We start from the raw sequence: 13,792 nt of genomic DNA on the forward strand, positions 1-13,792 counted from the left end.
TCTGGCCAGTAGGGGTGCAGCCTTCCGCCTCCAGCTCATTCAAAGGTTGCTCACTGGGCCTCGAGACTTAGTGTGGTGACCAGCAGCCTGTGCAATACTTCAGCGGTGTTGTGGACTCGGAATAGACCTGCCCTTGTTTCTAATGGCTAATAAGAACTCAGACCTCAACTGGCTGCCTGGTTTTTATCGTGGGCTCATAAGAGTGTGGAATATGTTCAAGAAGGAGAGAATGGGCTGTTCTGACTCTCTGAGCTGGCTTCTAAAAGAGCCGGTGGTGTACGGTGGGCGTATGGACACGGTCTGCAACATTGGACCCACTGTATCAAAGCTGCTCTGCCAGGCAAAGGTCGTCACGTTGGGTCAGGTGGTGGAGCTGGCTGGGCCCAGTCTTGACAACGCTGCTGAGCATCTCACCTGGGAGTGAAATCTACGTGCCTCTTTAGTCGGGTACTACTTAAGTGGAACGGTCAGCTCACAGCAATAGAACGGGGGCTTTTGTCGTCATACTGCAGTGGTTCTACTCATCCCAATTGTGAGGATCCATTTCCTGTTTTAAAGGTTGTTCCTGATCTGAAAAATTGTATGGGGCCACTTTTGGATTTGGGAAATGCTCTTAATGAAAGGCTGAATGTACTTAAAGGTAAGACCATGTATAATATGCTTGTAAAAGTCTTGAATAAAGAAAAACTGAGTGGTCGGACTGATACACCCTGGAGAGCCCAGCTGGGCTTGGGGGAGAATGTGAAGCCAGTCTGGAGGGGTTTATACAAACCACCGTTAATTAAAAAAGCTGGTGATCTGCAGTGGAGGGTCTTGCATGGCATAGTGGCGGTCAATGCTTTTGTTTCTGTGCTAGACCCTAATGTGAATGACAGCTGTCCCTATTGTGCCCAGAGAGAAACAGTGTTTCATTGCTTTTCAGAATGTGTGAGGCTTACACCCCTGTTTCTGCTACTAGACCGCTTATTTAGATCATCTGGGGAAAGTTTCTGCAAACAGAATTTTATTTTTGGTTCCAAACACAGCCAACGTGTAAAATATAAATGTCAACTCTTAAACTTTATTGCAGGGCAGGCAAAGATGGCTATCTATGTGAGCCGTAAAAAGAGAATTAAAGAATGTATAGAATGTCATGTTGAACTGTTGTTCTGCAGGATGGTCAAGGCCAGGAGAAGAGTAGACTTCAATTACTACAAGGCAGTGAAAGACCTGGACACATTCACAACCTTGTGGTGTTATAGAGGGCTGCTGTGTTCCACCATAAAGGATGAGCTGGTCTTTTCTGAAGAGCTTGGATAAAAAGGGGTCTTACCTGTTTTTTATTTTTTGAGTTGTCGGTGAATGATTGTTTTTTTGGGCTTGTTAAAAAATGCTTATTGATTCTTTGTACCCCGCAAGTATTGTTTATGTTCGGAGGGATTTCAAGTCTGCTTTTTGTCTAAATTTTTCTGTTAAATAAAGACTTGGTTTAAAATTCAATTCTCTCTCTCTCTCTCTCTCTCTCTCTCTCTCTCTCTCTCTCTCTCTCTCTCTCTCTCTCTCTCTCTCTCTCTCTCTTTTTCTCTCTCTCTCTCCCCTCCAGGTTTGGCAGGAAGTCAATCCTTATTTGGTCATATTTCCAGCTGGCCTTACTCGGCAGCTGCACGGCGTTGTCTCCGTCTTACACCGCTTACTGCGTCTTCCGCTTCCTAACTGGGATGGCAGTGTCAGGGGTCATTCTGAATGCTGTGTCATTAAGTACCTTTCTATTTATCTATCTATCTATCTATCTATCTATCTATCTATCTATCTATCTATCTATCTATCTATCTATCTATCTATCTATCTATCTATCTATCTATCTATCTATCTATCTATCTATCTATCTCAGTCTGTCTGCATCTATCTTGCTGATTCTTCTCTCTCTCTCTCTCTCTCTCTCTCTCTCTCTCTCTCTCTCTCTCTCTCTCTCTCTCTCTCTCTCTCTCTCTCTCTCTCTCTCTCTCTCTCTCTCTCTCTCTCTCTCTCTCTCTCTCTCTCTCTCTCTCTCTCTCTCAGAGGTCGAGTGGATACCGACCAGTTCACGGACTCTGGTGGGAACGCTCACTTCCTTCTTCTTCACCTTTGGTCAGATGGTCCTGGCAGGGATCGCTCACAGCCTGAGGGACTGGAGGAAGCTGCAGGTGGCTGTGTGCGCCCCTTACTTCCTGTTCTTTGCATACAGCTGGTCAGTGAACCAATCAGAGACACCAATAAATCACAACTTCACAGGAAGATGCGGTGGCGCTGAAGTGCAAAACACAAAAACAAAAAGAAAATGCAAAAACAAAAACCTTGGCCCAGACGTGCAAATGCAACATACATGCATCTGCACCCCCGGGCTGCTTGTTGTGTGTTTCTGTTTTGCACTTCTGTGCTTCTAGTTTTTGTTTTTCTATGTTGCATCTGGGCCCTGTGATGGTCTGGTGGCCTGTCCAGGGTGTCTCCCCGCCTGCCGCCCAATGACTGCTGGGATAGGCTCCAGCATCCCCGCCACCCTGAGAGCAGGATAAGCGGTTTGGATAATGGATGGATGGATGGATGGATGGATGGATGGATGTTACATCTGTACCTCAGGACTACTCCTTTTTTTCTGTTTGGATTCCCACCCGCTTTTTCTCCCCAGTTGTATCTGGCCAAATACCCCACTCTTCCGAGCCGTCCCGGTCTCTGCCTCACCCCCTCTGCCGATCCGGGGAGGTCTGCAGACTATCACATGCCTCTTCTGATACATGTGGAGTCACCAGCCGATTCTTTTCACCTGACAGTGAGGAGTTTCGCCAGGGGGACGTAGCGCGTGGGAGGATCACGCTATTCCTCCCACTTCCCCCTCCCCCCTGAACAGATGCCCCGAATGACCAGAGGAGGAGGCGACTAGGACACATACCCACATCCGGCTTCCCACCTGCAGACACGGCCAGTTGTGTCTGCAGGGATGCCCGACCAAGCCGGAGGTAACGCGGGGATTCGATATGGCGATCCCCGTGTTGGTAGGCAACGGAACAGACCGCTACGCTACGCGGACTCCCCCCCACCCCTTTTGTGTTTGTATGCTGCATCTGTACCTCAGGCCGAAAGTTTTTGTTTTTGCATTTTCCTCTAGTTTCTGTGTTTTGCACTTCAGAGACAGCATAGACAGCAGGGCACTCTGGAGGAGGGCTGATGTTTGCAGTGGGTTTTGAGATCAGTGGTTGCTAGCTGTAGCTCAAAAAAATCAGGATAACACAATAGGGCTAAACAGAATTTGGTCGCACTTTATTTTATGTTACAAATTGTACTTCTTATCAAATTAGACAAAAACTAAAAAATATGTACTTTATCAGACAGTAAAAAACAATTATACCCTAATTAGATACTATAAGCCTAAACTATGCTGTAATTACAAACGGTATATAATGCCATATTAGAACCCAGCCCCTGAGGATGCACAAGCCAGTTCATTCTTAGTGCCGGTCCCAAACCCGGGTTAATGGGGAGGGTTGCGTCAGGAAGGCATTTGACGTAAAATCTTTGCCAAATCAAATATGCGGATCATAAGGAAGATTTCCATACCGGATCGGTCGAGGCCCGGGTTACCAACGACCACCACGGTACTGTTAACCAGCAGGGTGCCGGTGGAAACTATGCTACTGTTGGGCGAAGGTGAAGGAGGGGGGAAGGCATGTCCAGAGGCAGCTAGAGAGGAGGAAGGGTAGGAGTGTGGAGGTGAGAGGAGAGAGGAGGAAGGGTAGGCATGTGGAGGTGAGAGTTGGAACATTGAATATTGGCACTATGACTGGTAAAGGGAGAGAGCTGGCTGACATGATGGAAAGAAGAAAGGTAGGTATACTGTGTGTGCAAGAGACCACGTGGAAGGGGAGTAAGGCCAGGAGTATCGGAGGTGGGTTCAAACTCTTCTACCATGGTGTGAATGGGAGGAGTAAAGGGGTAGGGGTAATTCTGAAGGAAGAGTATGTCAAGAGCGTGCTGGAGGTGAAGAGAGTGTCAGACAGAGTGATGAGTATGAAGCTGGAAATCGAAGGTGTATTGATGAATGTTATCAGCGCATATTCCCCAAAAGTTGGGTGTGAGATGGAAGAGAAAGAAGAATTCTGGAGTGAGTTGGACGGCATGGTGGAGAGGGTACCCAAGGAGGAGGGAGTGGTGATTGGAGTGGACTTCAATGGACATGTTGGTGAAGGGAACAGAGGTGACGAGGAGGTGATGGGTAGGTATGGTGTCAAGAAGAGAAATGTGGAAGGACAGATGGTGGTGGATTTTGTGAAAAGGATGGAAATGGCTGTGGTGAATACATATTTCAAGAAGAGGGAGGAACACCGGGTGACGTACAAGAGTGGAGGAACGTGCACACAGGTGGACTATATCTTATGTAGAAGGCGCGATATGAAAGGGATTGGAGACTGCAAGGTGGTGACAGGGGAGAACGTAGCTAGGCAGCATCAGATGGTGGTCTGTAGGATGACTTTGGAGACCAAGAAGAGGAAGCGAGTGAAGACACAGCCGAAGATCAAATGGTGGAAGTTGAAGACATACTTGGTATGTCATCAGGACAGAGGAAGGAAGACAAGGAGACTTGGTGGTGGAATGAGGAAGTACAGCAAAGTATACAGAGGAAGAGGTTGGCAAAGAAGAAGTGGGATAGTCAGAGGGATGAAGAAAGTAGACAGGAGTACAAGGAGATACAGCGTAAAGTGAAGAGAGAGGTGGCAAAGGAAAAGGAAAAGGTGTATGGTGAGTTGCATGACAGGTTGGGCACTAAGGAAGGAGAAAAGGACTTGTACTGATTGGCTAGACAGAGGGACCGAGCTGGGAAGGATGTGCAGCAAGTTAGGGTGATCAAGGATAGAGATGGAAATGTGCTGACAAGCGAGGAGAGTGTGCTAAGAAGGTGGAAGGAGTACTTTGAGGGGCTGATGGATGAAGAAAATGAGAGAGAGAAGGTTGGATGATGTAGGGATAGTGAATCAGGAAGTGCAGTGGATTAGCAAGGAGGAAGTGAGGGCAGCTATGAAGAGGATGAAGAGTGGAAAGGCAGTTGGTCCTGATGACATACCTGTGGAGGCATGGAGGTGTTTAGGAGAGATGGCAGTGGGGTTTTTAACTAGATTGTTTAACACAATCTTGGAAAGTGAGAGGAGGCCTGAGGAGTGGAGAAGAAGCATACTGGTACCGATTTTCAAGAACAAGGGCGATGTGCAGAACTGTAACAACTACAGAGGTATAAAGTTGATCAGCCACAGCATGAAGATATGGGAAAGAGTAATAGAAGCTAGGTTAAGAGGAGAGGTGATGATCAGCAGCAGCAGTATGGTTTCATGCCATGAAAGAGCACCACAGATGTGATGTTTGCTTTGAGAATGTTGATGGAGAAGTATAGAGAAGGCCAGAAAGAGTTGCATTGTGTCTTTGTGGATTTAGAGAAAGCATACGACAGAGTGCCGAGAGAGGAGGTGTGGTATTGTATGAGGAAGTCGGGAGTTGCAGATAAGTATGTAGGAGTGGTGCGGGATATGTATGAGGGAAGTGTGACAGTGGTGAGGTGTGGGGCGGGAGTGACCGATGGGTTCAAGGTGGAGGTGGGATTACATCAAGGATCAGTTCTGAGCCCTTTCTTCAGAATCAGAACCAGAATCAGATTCATGTTTATTGGCCATGTGGGTCTGCCCATACATGGAATGTGAGTCTGGTTTCGTATCTCTCTCAGTGTACTGAACATAGAATAACAACACTACAACACAACAATCTTCACATATGTAGTCAAGTCAGTGTTGTTTGTATAGCCCAATATCACAACTTGTAAAATTGCCTCAGGGGGCTTCGTCTACCCAGGTAGACGAACTTTAACACAAATACACTGACACTTAGTACCACACACACAAAGACAATCTACTCTTGGGGTTTTTGAGGGTTTTGAAAAGAAAGCGCTCTATTGTAGTTCTATTTTTATTATATTCCATTTTCCTACTGTTTGGTAAAAGTCGGGGTTTACATTCTCAGTAGCTTGTACTGATTGTTGGTTAATTGTGTAATACAATTGTCGGCTGTTCTATTTCTCTATACAGAGTCCCACCTTGTGACATATTCTAGCTTACTACCCAGAAGCTCGGTGCTTGATCTATAGCTCTCTAGTCTTATTAAGGATAGGGGCGCTACATTAAGTAGAGGTTTGCCCACAGCTGTCTTAAAACTGATGGAAACAGTGCCAGTAGTAAGAGATAAATTAACAGTGTCTAGCATTGTAGGTCCCAGGAAAGACCAGGGGTCTTTAAACAGTTTTTCTGGTACGGGGTCAAGTAGGCAAGCAGTTGGTTTAGAAGCTGACATGAGCTTAGTCAAAGTATCAAGAGAGATAGTCTCAAAAGCTGTAATAACTGGGACTGTCAGTGACTCATTGTGTAGATATGAATTTGGTAAGACAGGATCTGCAGGAGTAGCTGGAGTTGAAGAACCAATCTTGTTAATGATCTCATCAACCTTATTGCAGAAAGAGTCTAGAAACTCATGGGCCATGGATGGTGGGCAGCTAATAGATGGCTGCATTTAGTAAGTTTATATACAGTGTCGAAGAGAAATCTGGGGTTATGTTTATTAATATTGATTAAGTGAGAGAGAGATACACTGCTTTTGCAGCAGATAACACACGCTTGTATTTCAATAAACATTCGACCTGTATAGGTTTTCATTGCCGACAACGTATGATGCGGGAGGGGCAGTGTTGGGGGGCTCCTCCTGAAGTCCACCGTCATCTCCACTGTTCAGCTCCAGGTTGTTATGGCTGCAACAGAGGGCCACATGATCAACCTCCCATCAATATGCACATTGGTCACCATCCCAGATAAGGCCACTGATGGTTGTGTCGTCTGCAAACTTCAGGAGTTTAACAGACGAGTCACCTGAGGTGCAGTCATTTGTGAAGAGGGAGAAGGGTAGAGGGGAGAGCACACATCCCTGGGGGGCGCCAGTGCTGATTGTCCAGGTACTGGATGTGATTTTACCCAGCCTCACCAGCTACCTCCTGTCTGTCAGGAAGTCTGTTATCCACTGGCAGATGGGGACCGGTACAGTGAGCTGGGAGAGTTTGGAGTGCAGGATATCTGGGACGATGGTGTTGAACGCTGAGCTGAAGTCCGCAAACAGCACCCTTGCGTATGTCCCTGGGGAGTCAAGGTGTTGGAAGATGTAGTGCAATCCCATGTTGACTGCATCCTCCACTGACCTGTTTGCTCGGTAGGCAAACTGCAGGGGTTCGAGCAGTGGGCCTGTGATTTCCTTCAGGTGGGCCAACACCAGTCTCTCGAAGGATTTCATGACCACAGACATTATGGCAATGGTGCTGTAGTCATTTAATCCTGTGATACGGGGTTTGTTGGGGACCAGGATGATAGCGGAGCTCTTGAAGCAGGAGGGGACTTCACACAGCTCCAGTGATCTGCTGAAGATCAGTGTGAAAATTGGAACCGGCTGGTCAGTACAGACTCTAAGACAGGCCATGCCAGGTCCTTTCTGTGTGGAGTTTGCATGTTCTCCCCGTGTCTGTGTGGGTTTCCTCTGAGTGCTCCGGTTTCCTCCCACAGTCCAAAGACATGTAGGTCAGGCGAATTGGCTGTACTAAATTGTCCCTAGGTATGAATGTGTGTGTGATGGCCTGGCGGCCTGTCCAGGGTGTCTCCCCGCCTGCTGGCCAATGACTGCTGGGATAGGCTCCAGCATCCCTGCGACCCTGAGAGCAGGATAAGTGGTTCAGATGGTGGATGGAGGGATGGATGGTTTCTAATAAGGGCATTACTGTTTGCTGTGTAATAAAGAACATATTAGTTCCAGTTTTGTCTAGTTTGGTAAAGAAGTGCAGCTTGTTGCGTCTTGTTAGTGGACCGCAGCAGAAACTGTGACCCAGAATGTTTGGCTTGTTTAAAAATCAAATCTGGAAATCCAAAACTGGTTTTGTTCAAATCATGACAAATCATGTACTACCTGTAACCTATGACCTTTCGCAGAGAACCAGAGCTGGAAGCAGCGATCTGGTCTTTTTTAATAGGGCCTCCCGTGAGGAGCGACAGGCGAAAAGAGCGTGTTTGCAGGAGCCAGTAGGAGGTCACATCATGATTATTTCAGCATCGTCCTCTGAGATAAAAGTCGTACTGGAGAAGTGTAGTTCTGTTCTGTCTGTTTTTCGAAAGACGAGTTTCCAGAGAAGAGTGTGTCTGCTGTCTGACTGGTCCGGTACCCTGTCTCTGATTGGTCAGGTGGTTCTCCGAGTCGGCCCGCTGGCTGGTTCTAAATCGACGTTCAGAGGATGCGCTGAAGAGCATTCACCACGTGGCTCAAATCAATGGCAAACCAGAGATGGTGGAGAAGATAACACTGGAGGTTATCTATCTATCTATCTATCTATCTATCTATCTATCTATCTATCTATCTATCTATCTATCTATCTATCTATCTATCTATCTATCTATCTGTCTGTCTGTCTGTCTGTCTGTCTGTCTGTCTGTCTGTCCCACATAAATATGGAGTTTATATCTGTCAAGACGCATGCTCAATAATCCAGGTGTCCAATGCCAGGAAAAAAAAATGAATCACTTCATCTGGACATAAGGTTTGGTGCGAAAAATGTTTCATCATCATCTAAGTGACCTCTTCAGTCTCACCTGGCTGCAGGTACCCCCACCCTTATAAACAATGCAGTGACTGCAGGTACCCCACCCTTATAAACAATACAGTGACTGCAGGTACCCCACCCTTATAAACAATACAGTGACTGCAGGTACCCCACCCTTATAAACAATACAGTGGCTGCAGGTGTCCCCACCCTTATAAACTATACAATGACTGCAGGTACCCCCACCCTTATAAACAATACAGTGACTGCAGGTGTCCCCACCCTTATAAACAATACAGTGACTGCAGGTGTCCCCACCCTTATAAACAATACAGTGACTGCAGGTGTCCCCACCCTTATAAACAATACAGTGATATAACGACCGAAACCATCGACCAGTTTCAAGTGCAAATTGATGTGACCATTAACTAGAGTTACAATGGCCATGTGTACTATCCACAGAGCCACTGTTAATGGTAGTCCTATTGCTAAGGGTGGGGTCGTTTTGTAATTTCATACAGACTACCTCCACTGCTTCATCAACCGGAATGCATGTGAAGTGAGACTCAACATTATAAGAGACAATTTTTCATCCATCTCCATAATGATGTCCCTCACCTTGGGGCGAGGGACATCATTATGGAGATGGATGAAAAATGGACGACACCTGGACAACACCTGGGTTAAAATTAAATCTCAGGACGTAGCACATTTCACCAACCACATGAACTCTGTGGACACCACATCAAGTTCACCAGGGAGGATGCGAAAAATGACAGGTTAGCCTTCTTAGACTGTGAAATTGTAATTGGTGATGGGGGACATTTGATTGTTGATGTTTACCATAAACCAATACATACTGATCAGTACTTAAGGTTTGACTCTCATCATCCACTGGAGCGCAAACTAGAAGTCATCAGGACACTGGGAGAGGAGAAATCCCACATTAAACAGGCCCTGGTTAAGTGTGGTTATCCTAACTGTGCGTTTGTCAAAGCCAGGAAGACGCCCAAAAAGTGCACTAGCCCGTCGAAGGGAGGAGAAGGACAACAGCTGCCAAAGCGTAAACCAGTGGTGATTCCGTATGTGGCGAGAGTGTCAGAACAGTTGAGACGCATATTTTCCAAAAATCGCGTCTCAGTTGCTTTCAAACCCCAAATCACACTGCGCTAGAAGTTGGTCCACCCCAAGGATCAGGTCCCCCGGCACAAACAGAGCAATATAGTGTAGCTGTTAAGTGCCAGGTGGATTGCCATGACTTGTACATCGGGGAGACCAAACAGACGCTGGGCAAGAGGATGGCACAACACAGGAGAACTAACATGTCAGGCCAGGACTCCACAGCCTACACCATCTACAGGCCAGGACTCCACAGTCTATACCATCTACAGGCCACTGGCCACTCTTTCAGGGATGAGGAAGTGCACATCCTTGATAGGGAGGAAAGCTGGTTTGAATGGGGAGTCAAAGAGGCCATTTATGTGAAGAGGGACTGAGAGAGCAACCATCCCTGAACCGGGGGTGGGGGGAGGGTCTGGGGGTGGGGCTAAGCGTACATCTGTTATCATTTTACAATGCTGTGATTGCAACCATTCCAAAATCCTCTGTGAATAGTACACATGACCATTGTAACTCTAGTTAATGGTCACACCCATATTCACATATGAACCCGATCGTTGGGTTTGGGTGGTTATGCCACTGTATTGATTATAAGGGTGGGGTACCTGCAGTCAGCTGAGACTGAAGAGGTCACTTAGATGAGTGATGGAACGTTTCTCTCAATAAACGTTGTGTCCAGATGAACTGTTTCAACTTTCTGTGATTTTCATACCTGAATTATTGAGCATGCCTCAAGACAACTTCAGGAGCAGAGACACTTGGGTCAGTGTGAGGATAGTCCTATTGTTAAGAGTGGGGTCGTCCTGTAATTTCATACGGAGTACCTCCACCACTTCAGGCCATGGCAATTTGCGTATAAAACCGGTGTTAGATCGCCAGTTTGTAACTGTTACAAGGGTGGAGATACCTGTATTCAACTGAGAATGACTAAGTCACTTGGATGAGCGATGAAACGTTTCTCTCACTAAACCTTGTGTCCAGATGAACTGATTTAACTTTTCTGGTATACAGTATATCTGAGATATAATTTATGATATATATGAATTATTTGCGTGTATTGTTTGTGTATGTGTGCTTGTACTATGTGTGTATGTAGGTCCTCCACTCCCACATGAAAAAAGAAATAGAGTCAAGTAAGTCTTCATTCACGGCATATGACCTTCTGAGGACACGTGGGATGAGACGCATCTCTGTCTGTCTGGTGGCTGTCTGGTGAGAAAACTCACGGAAAGTACTCTCTACCGATAAAGAAGCACTCATCTAGAAAGTAGTTTTTAGGAATCCAGACACTGTCTTTAGGATCCCAAAGTACCTTTCTGGTATTTAATTTAAGTTTGAGTTTCCTGACGCTCATTTCGGTTGGGACTTAGTCTCGGCAGAAAGCTCAACATGAGGAACAAAAAGTTTTAAAGTACAAGATTTCAGTCCTGAATATTGATGGAAGCATATTTCTGTACCCAAGATATCAAAACATTTAAATATCCCAGTAATCAAAGAAGTAACACCGTAACACCAAATTATTTTCCCTTAGGTTTTCCACCAGCTTTGCATACTACGGGTTGGCCATGGACCTGCAGAAATTTGGGGTAAGCATCTGAGTTTTTAACCATTTCATTTTAACTGTAAATTAGTGAGTTAGTTCTGTTTGATTTGTTAGTTCTGTTGACGAAGGAGATCAGAGTGGCCAAAAGGGGCTCCACTGAAAAGCTGAAAAACAGCTAAAGATCCTGTGTCTGTGTGGAGACGCCTGCTAGACATCACAAACTACAGGAGACCCTCCATCCCCACACACACTGCAGAGAACCATCAACTGGCTGACAGCCTGAATGTGTTTTACTGCAGGTTGGATAAGCCCATTCTCACACCCCTCAACCTCTCCAGCTACATCATACAACCAACTGCACCCCCACCCAGCCCCTCCCCACTGATCCCCCTACCTGCACTCACAATCTGTGAAGAAGATGTGTTAGCTCTTCCAGAGACAGAAGATCAGGAAGGCACCAGATCTGGACAGCATGTCTCACTCTGCCTGTAAGTCTGTGCTGATCAGCTGACCCTCACCTTCATACTTATCTTCAGCAGATCACTGGAGCTGTGTGAAGTCCCCTTCACACAGCTTCAAAAGCTCCACTATCGTTCCAGTCCCTAAGAAACCCTGTATCTCAGGATTAAATGACTACAGGCCCATTGTCCTGACGCCTGGTCATGAAATCTTTTGAGAGACTGATGTTCGACCACCTGAAGGAACGCCAAGGCCTGCTACTGGACCTCCTACATTTGCCTAGTGGGCAAAGAGCTCAGTGGATGGTACAGCCATCATGGGACTACACTACATTTTGCAAGACCTCCACTACCCAGGAACATATGCAAGGGTCCTGTCTGTGGACTTCAGCTCAGCGTTCAACACCATCATCCCAGATATCCTCCACTCCAAACTCACCCAGCTCACTGTACCAGCCCCCATCTGCCAGTGGATCAACAACTTCCTGACAGACAGGAGGCAGCAGGTGAGGCTGGGGAATATCACAACGAGTACCTGGATAATCAGCACTGGCGCCCCCAGGGATGTGTGCTCTCCCCTCTGCCCTTCTCCCTCTACACAAACGACTGCATCTCAGGATGACACCCGTCTGTTAAACTCCTGATATTTGCAGATCAATCAATCAATCAGTCAAGTTGCATTTTATATAGTGCTTTTCTATGACACAATGATCATCAGCCTCATCCGGCACAGTGACTAGTCTGCATACAGATGGGAGGTTGAACAGCTGGCCCTCTGGTGAGGCCATAACAACCTGGAACTGAACACTCAAAACTGTGAAGAGTGGGGCGTCTGGGTGGTGTGGTGGTCTATTCCGTTGCCTACCAACATGGGGATCGCCAGATCGAATCGCCGGATCAAATCCCCGTGTCACCTCCGGCTTGGTCGGGTGTCCCTACAGAAACAATTGATCATGTCTGCGGGTGGGAGGCCGGATGTGGGTATATATCCTGGTTGCTGCAGTAGCACCTCCTCTGGTCGGTCGAGGCGCCTGTTCGGGGGAACTGGGGGGAATAGCATGATCCTCCTATGCGCTACGTCCCCCTGGCGAAACTCCTCACTGTCAGGTGAAAAGAAGCGGCTAGTGACTCCACATGTATCGGAGGAGGCATGTGGTAGTCTGCAGCCCTCCCTGGCTCGGCAGAGGGGGTGGAGCAGAGACCGGGACGGCTCGGAACAGTGGGGTAATTGGTGAAAGTACAATTGAGGAGAAAAAGGGGTGAAAATCAACAAAAAAACCCCAACTGTGTGGGTGACTGGACTTCAGGAGAAGCCCCCCCCCAACCATACTCAACGGCACTAATTTTGCCGTGGAAACCTTCAGATTTCTGGGATCCACAGCGTCCCTGGACCAAAGGTGGGTGTCCAACACAGGCACAATCAGACACAATCAACAAAAAGACCCAGCAGGGGGTTTACTTTCACCATCAGCTCAGAAAGTTCAACCTGTTTCAGGAAGTGCTGATTCAGTTCTTCTCTTCAGTAATCCAGTATGTCCTCTGCACATCCACCACTGTCTGGTGTCGATCGGCCACCAGAGAGGACAGGGACAGACTACAATTGGCAGCCAGGACTACAGAGAAAAAATATTGGTGCAAACGTGCCCTCCATTCAGGACTTATACACCTCCAGACTCAGGAAACGGGCAGGCAACATCACTGCAGACCCATCACACCCTGGTCACAACCTGTTCCAACTCCTCCCCTTTAGTGGGCGCTACAGAGCACTGTACCCCAAAACAACCAGATATAAAAACAGTTTCTTTCTGCAGGCTGTTGCTGTAATGAACACTTGACATTATCATATATACATATGATATATGCCCTATCTTATGGCCCTTATATATATATATAGGTGTGTGTGTGTGTGTGTGTGTGTGTATATATATATATATATATATATAGAAGTGTTTCGATCCATAATGAGGCCCGGAGACACGATGTCAGGTCAATTGGTGAATTTTATTGCCCTTTTTTATTACACCCACGACTCGCACCACCTGCTCGCCACGCAGA

At 46.8% G+C, this 13,792-nt stretch overlaps 1 protein-coding gene across 1 annotated transcript in view; it reads left to right on the top strand.

Moving 5' to 3' along the window:
* oatx (organic anion transporter X) overlaps positions 1-13,792 on the top strand; it is a 96,386-nt gene that overhangs the window by 20,793 nt on the left and 61,801 nt on the right. Inside the window, exons 7-11 of the mRNA XM_056284992.1 lie at positions 1,583-1,737; positions 2,038-2,206; positions 8,262-8,385; positions 10,833-10,948; positions 11,268-11,322. Of these exons, the coding sequence (XP_056140967.1) occupies positions 1,583-1,737; positions 2,038-2,206; positions 8,262-8,385; positions 10,833-10,948; positions 11,268-11,322 (619 nt within the window). The remainder of the gene's footprint in view (positions 1-1,582; positions 1,738-2,037; positions 2,207-8,261; positions 8,386-10,832; positions 10,949-11,267; positions 11,323-13,792) is intronic.

Source organism: Lampris incognitus, chromosome 8 (assembly GCF_029633865.1).
Source record: "Lampris incognitus isolate fLamInc1 chromosome 8, fLamInc1.hap2, whole genome shotgun sequence".
NCBI classification, from domain to species: domain Eukaryota; kingdom Metazoa; phylum Chordata; class Actinopteri; order Lampriformes; family Lampridae; genus Lampris; species Lampris incognitus.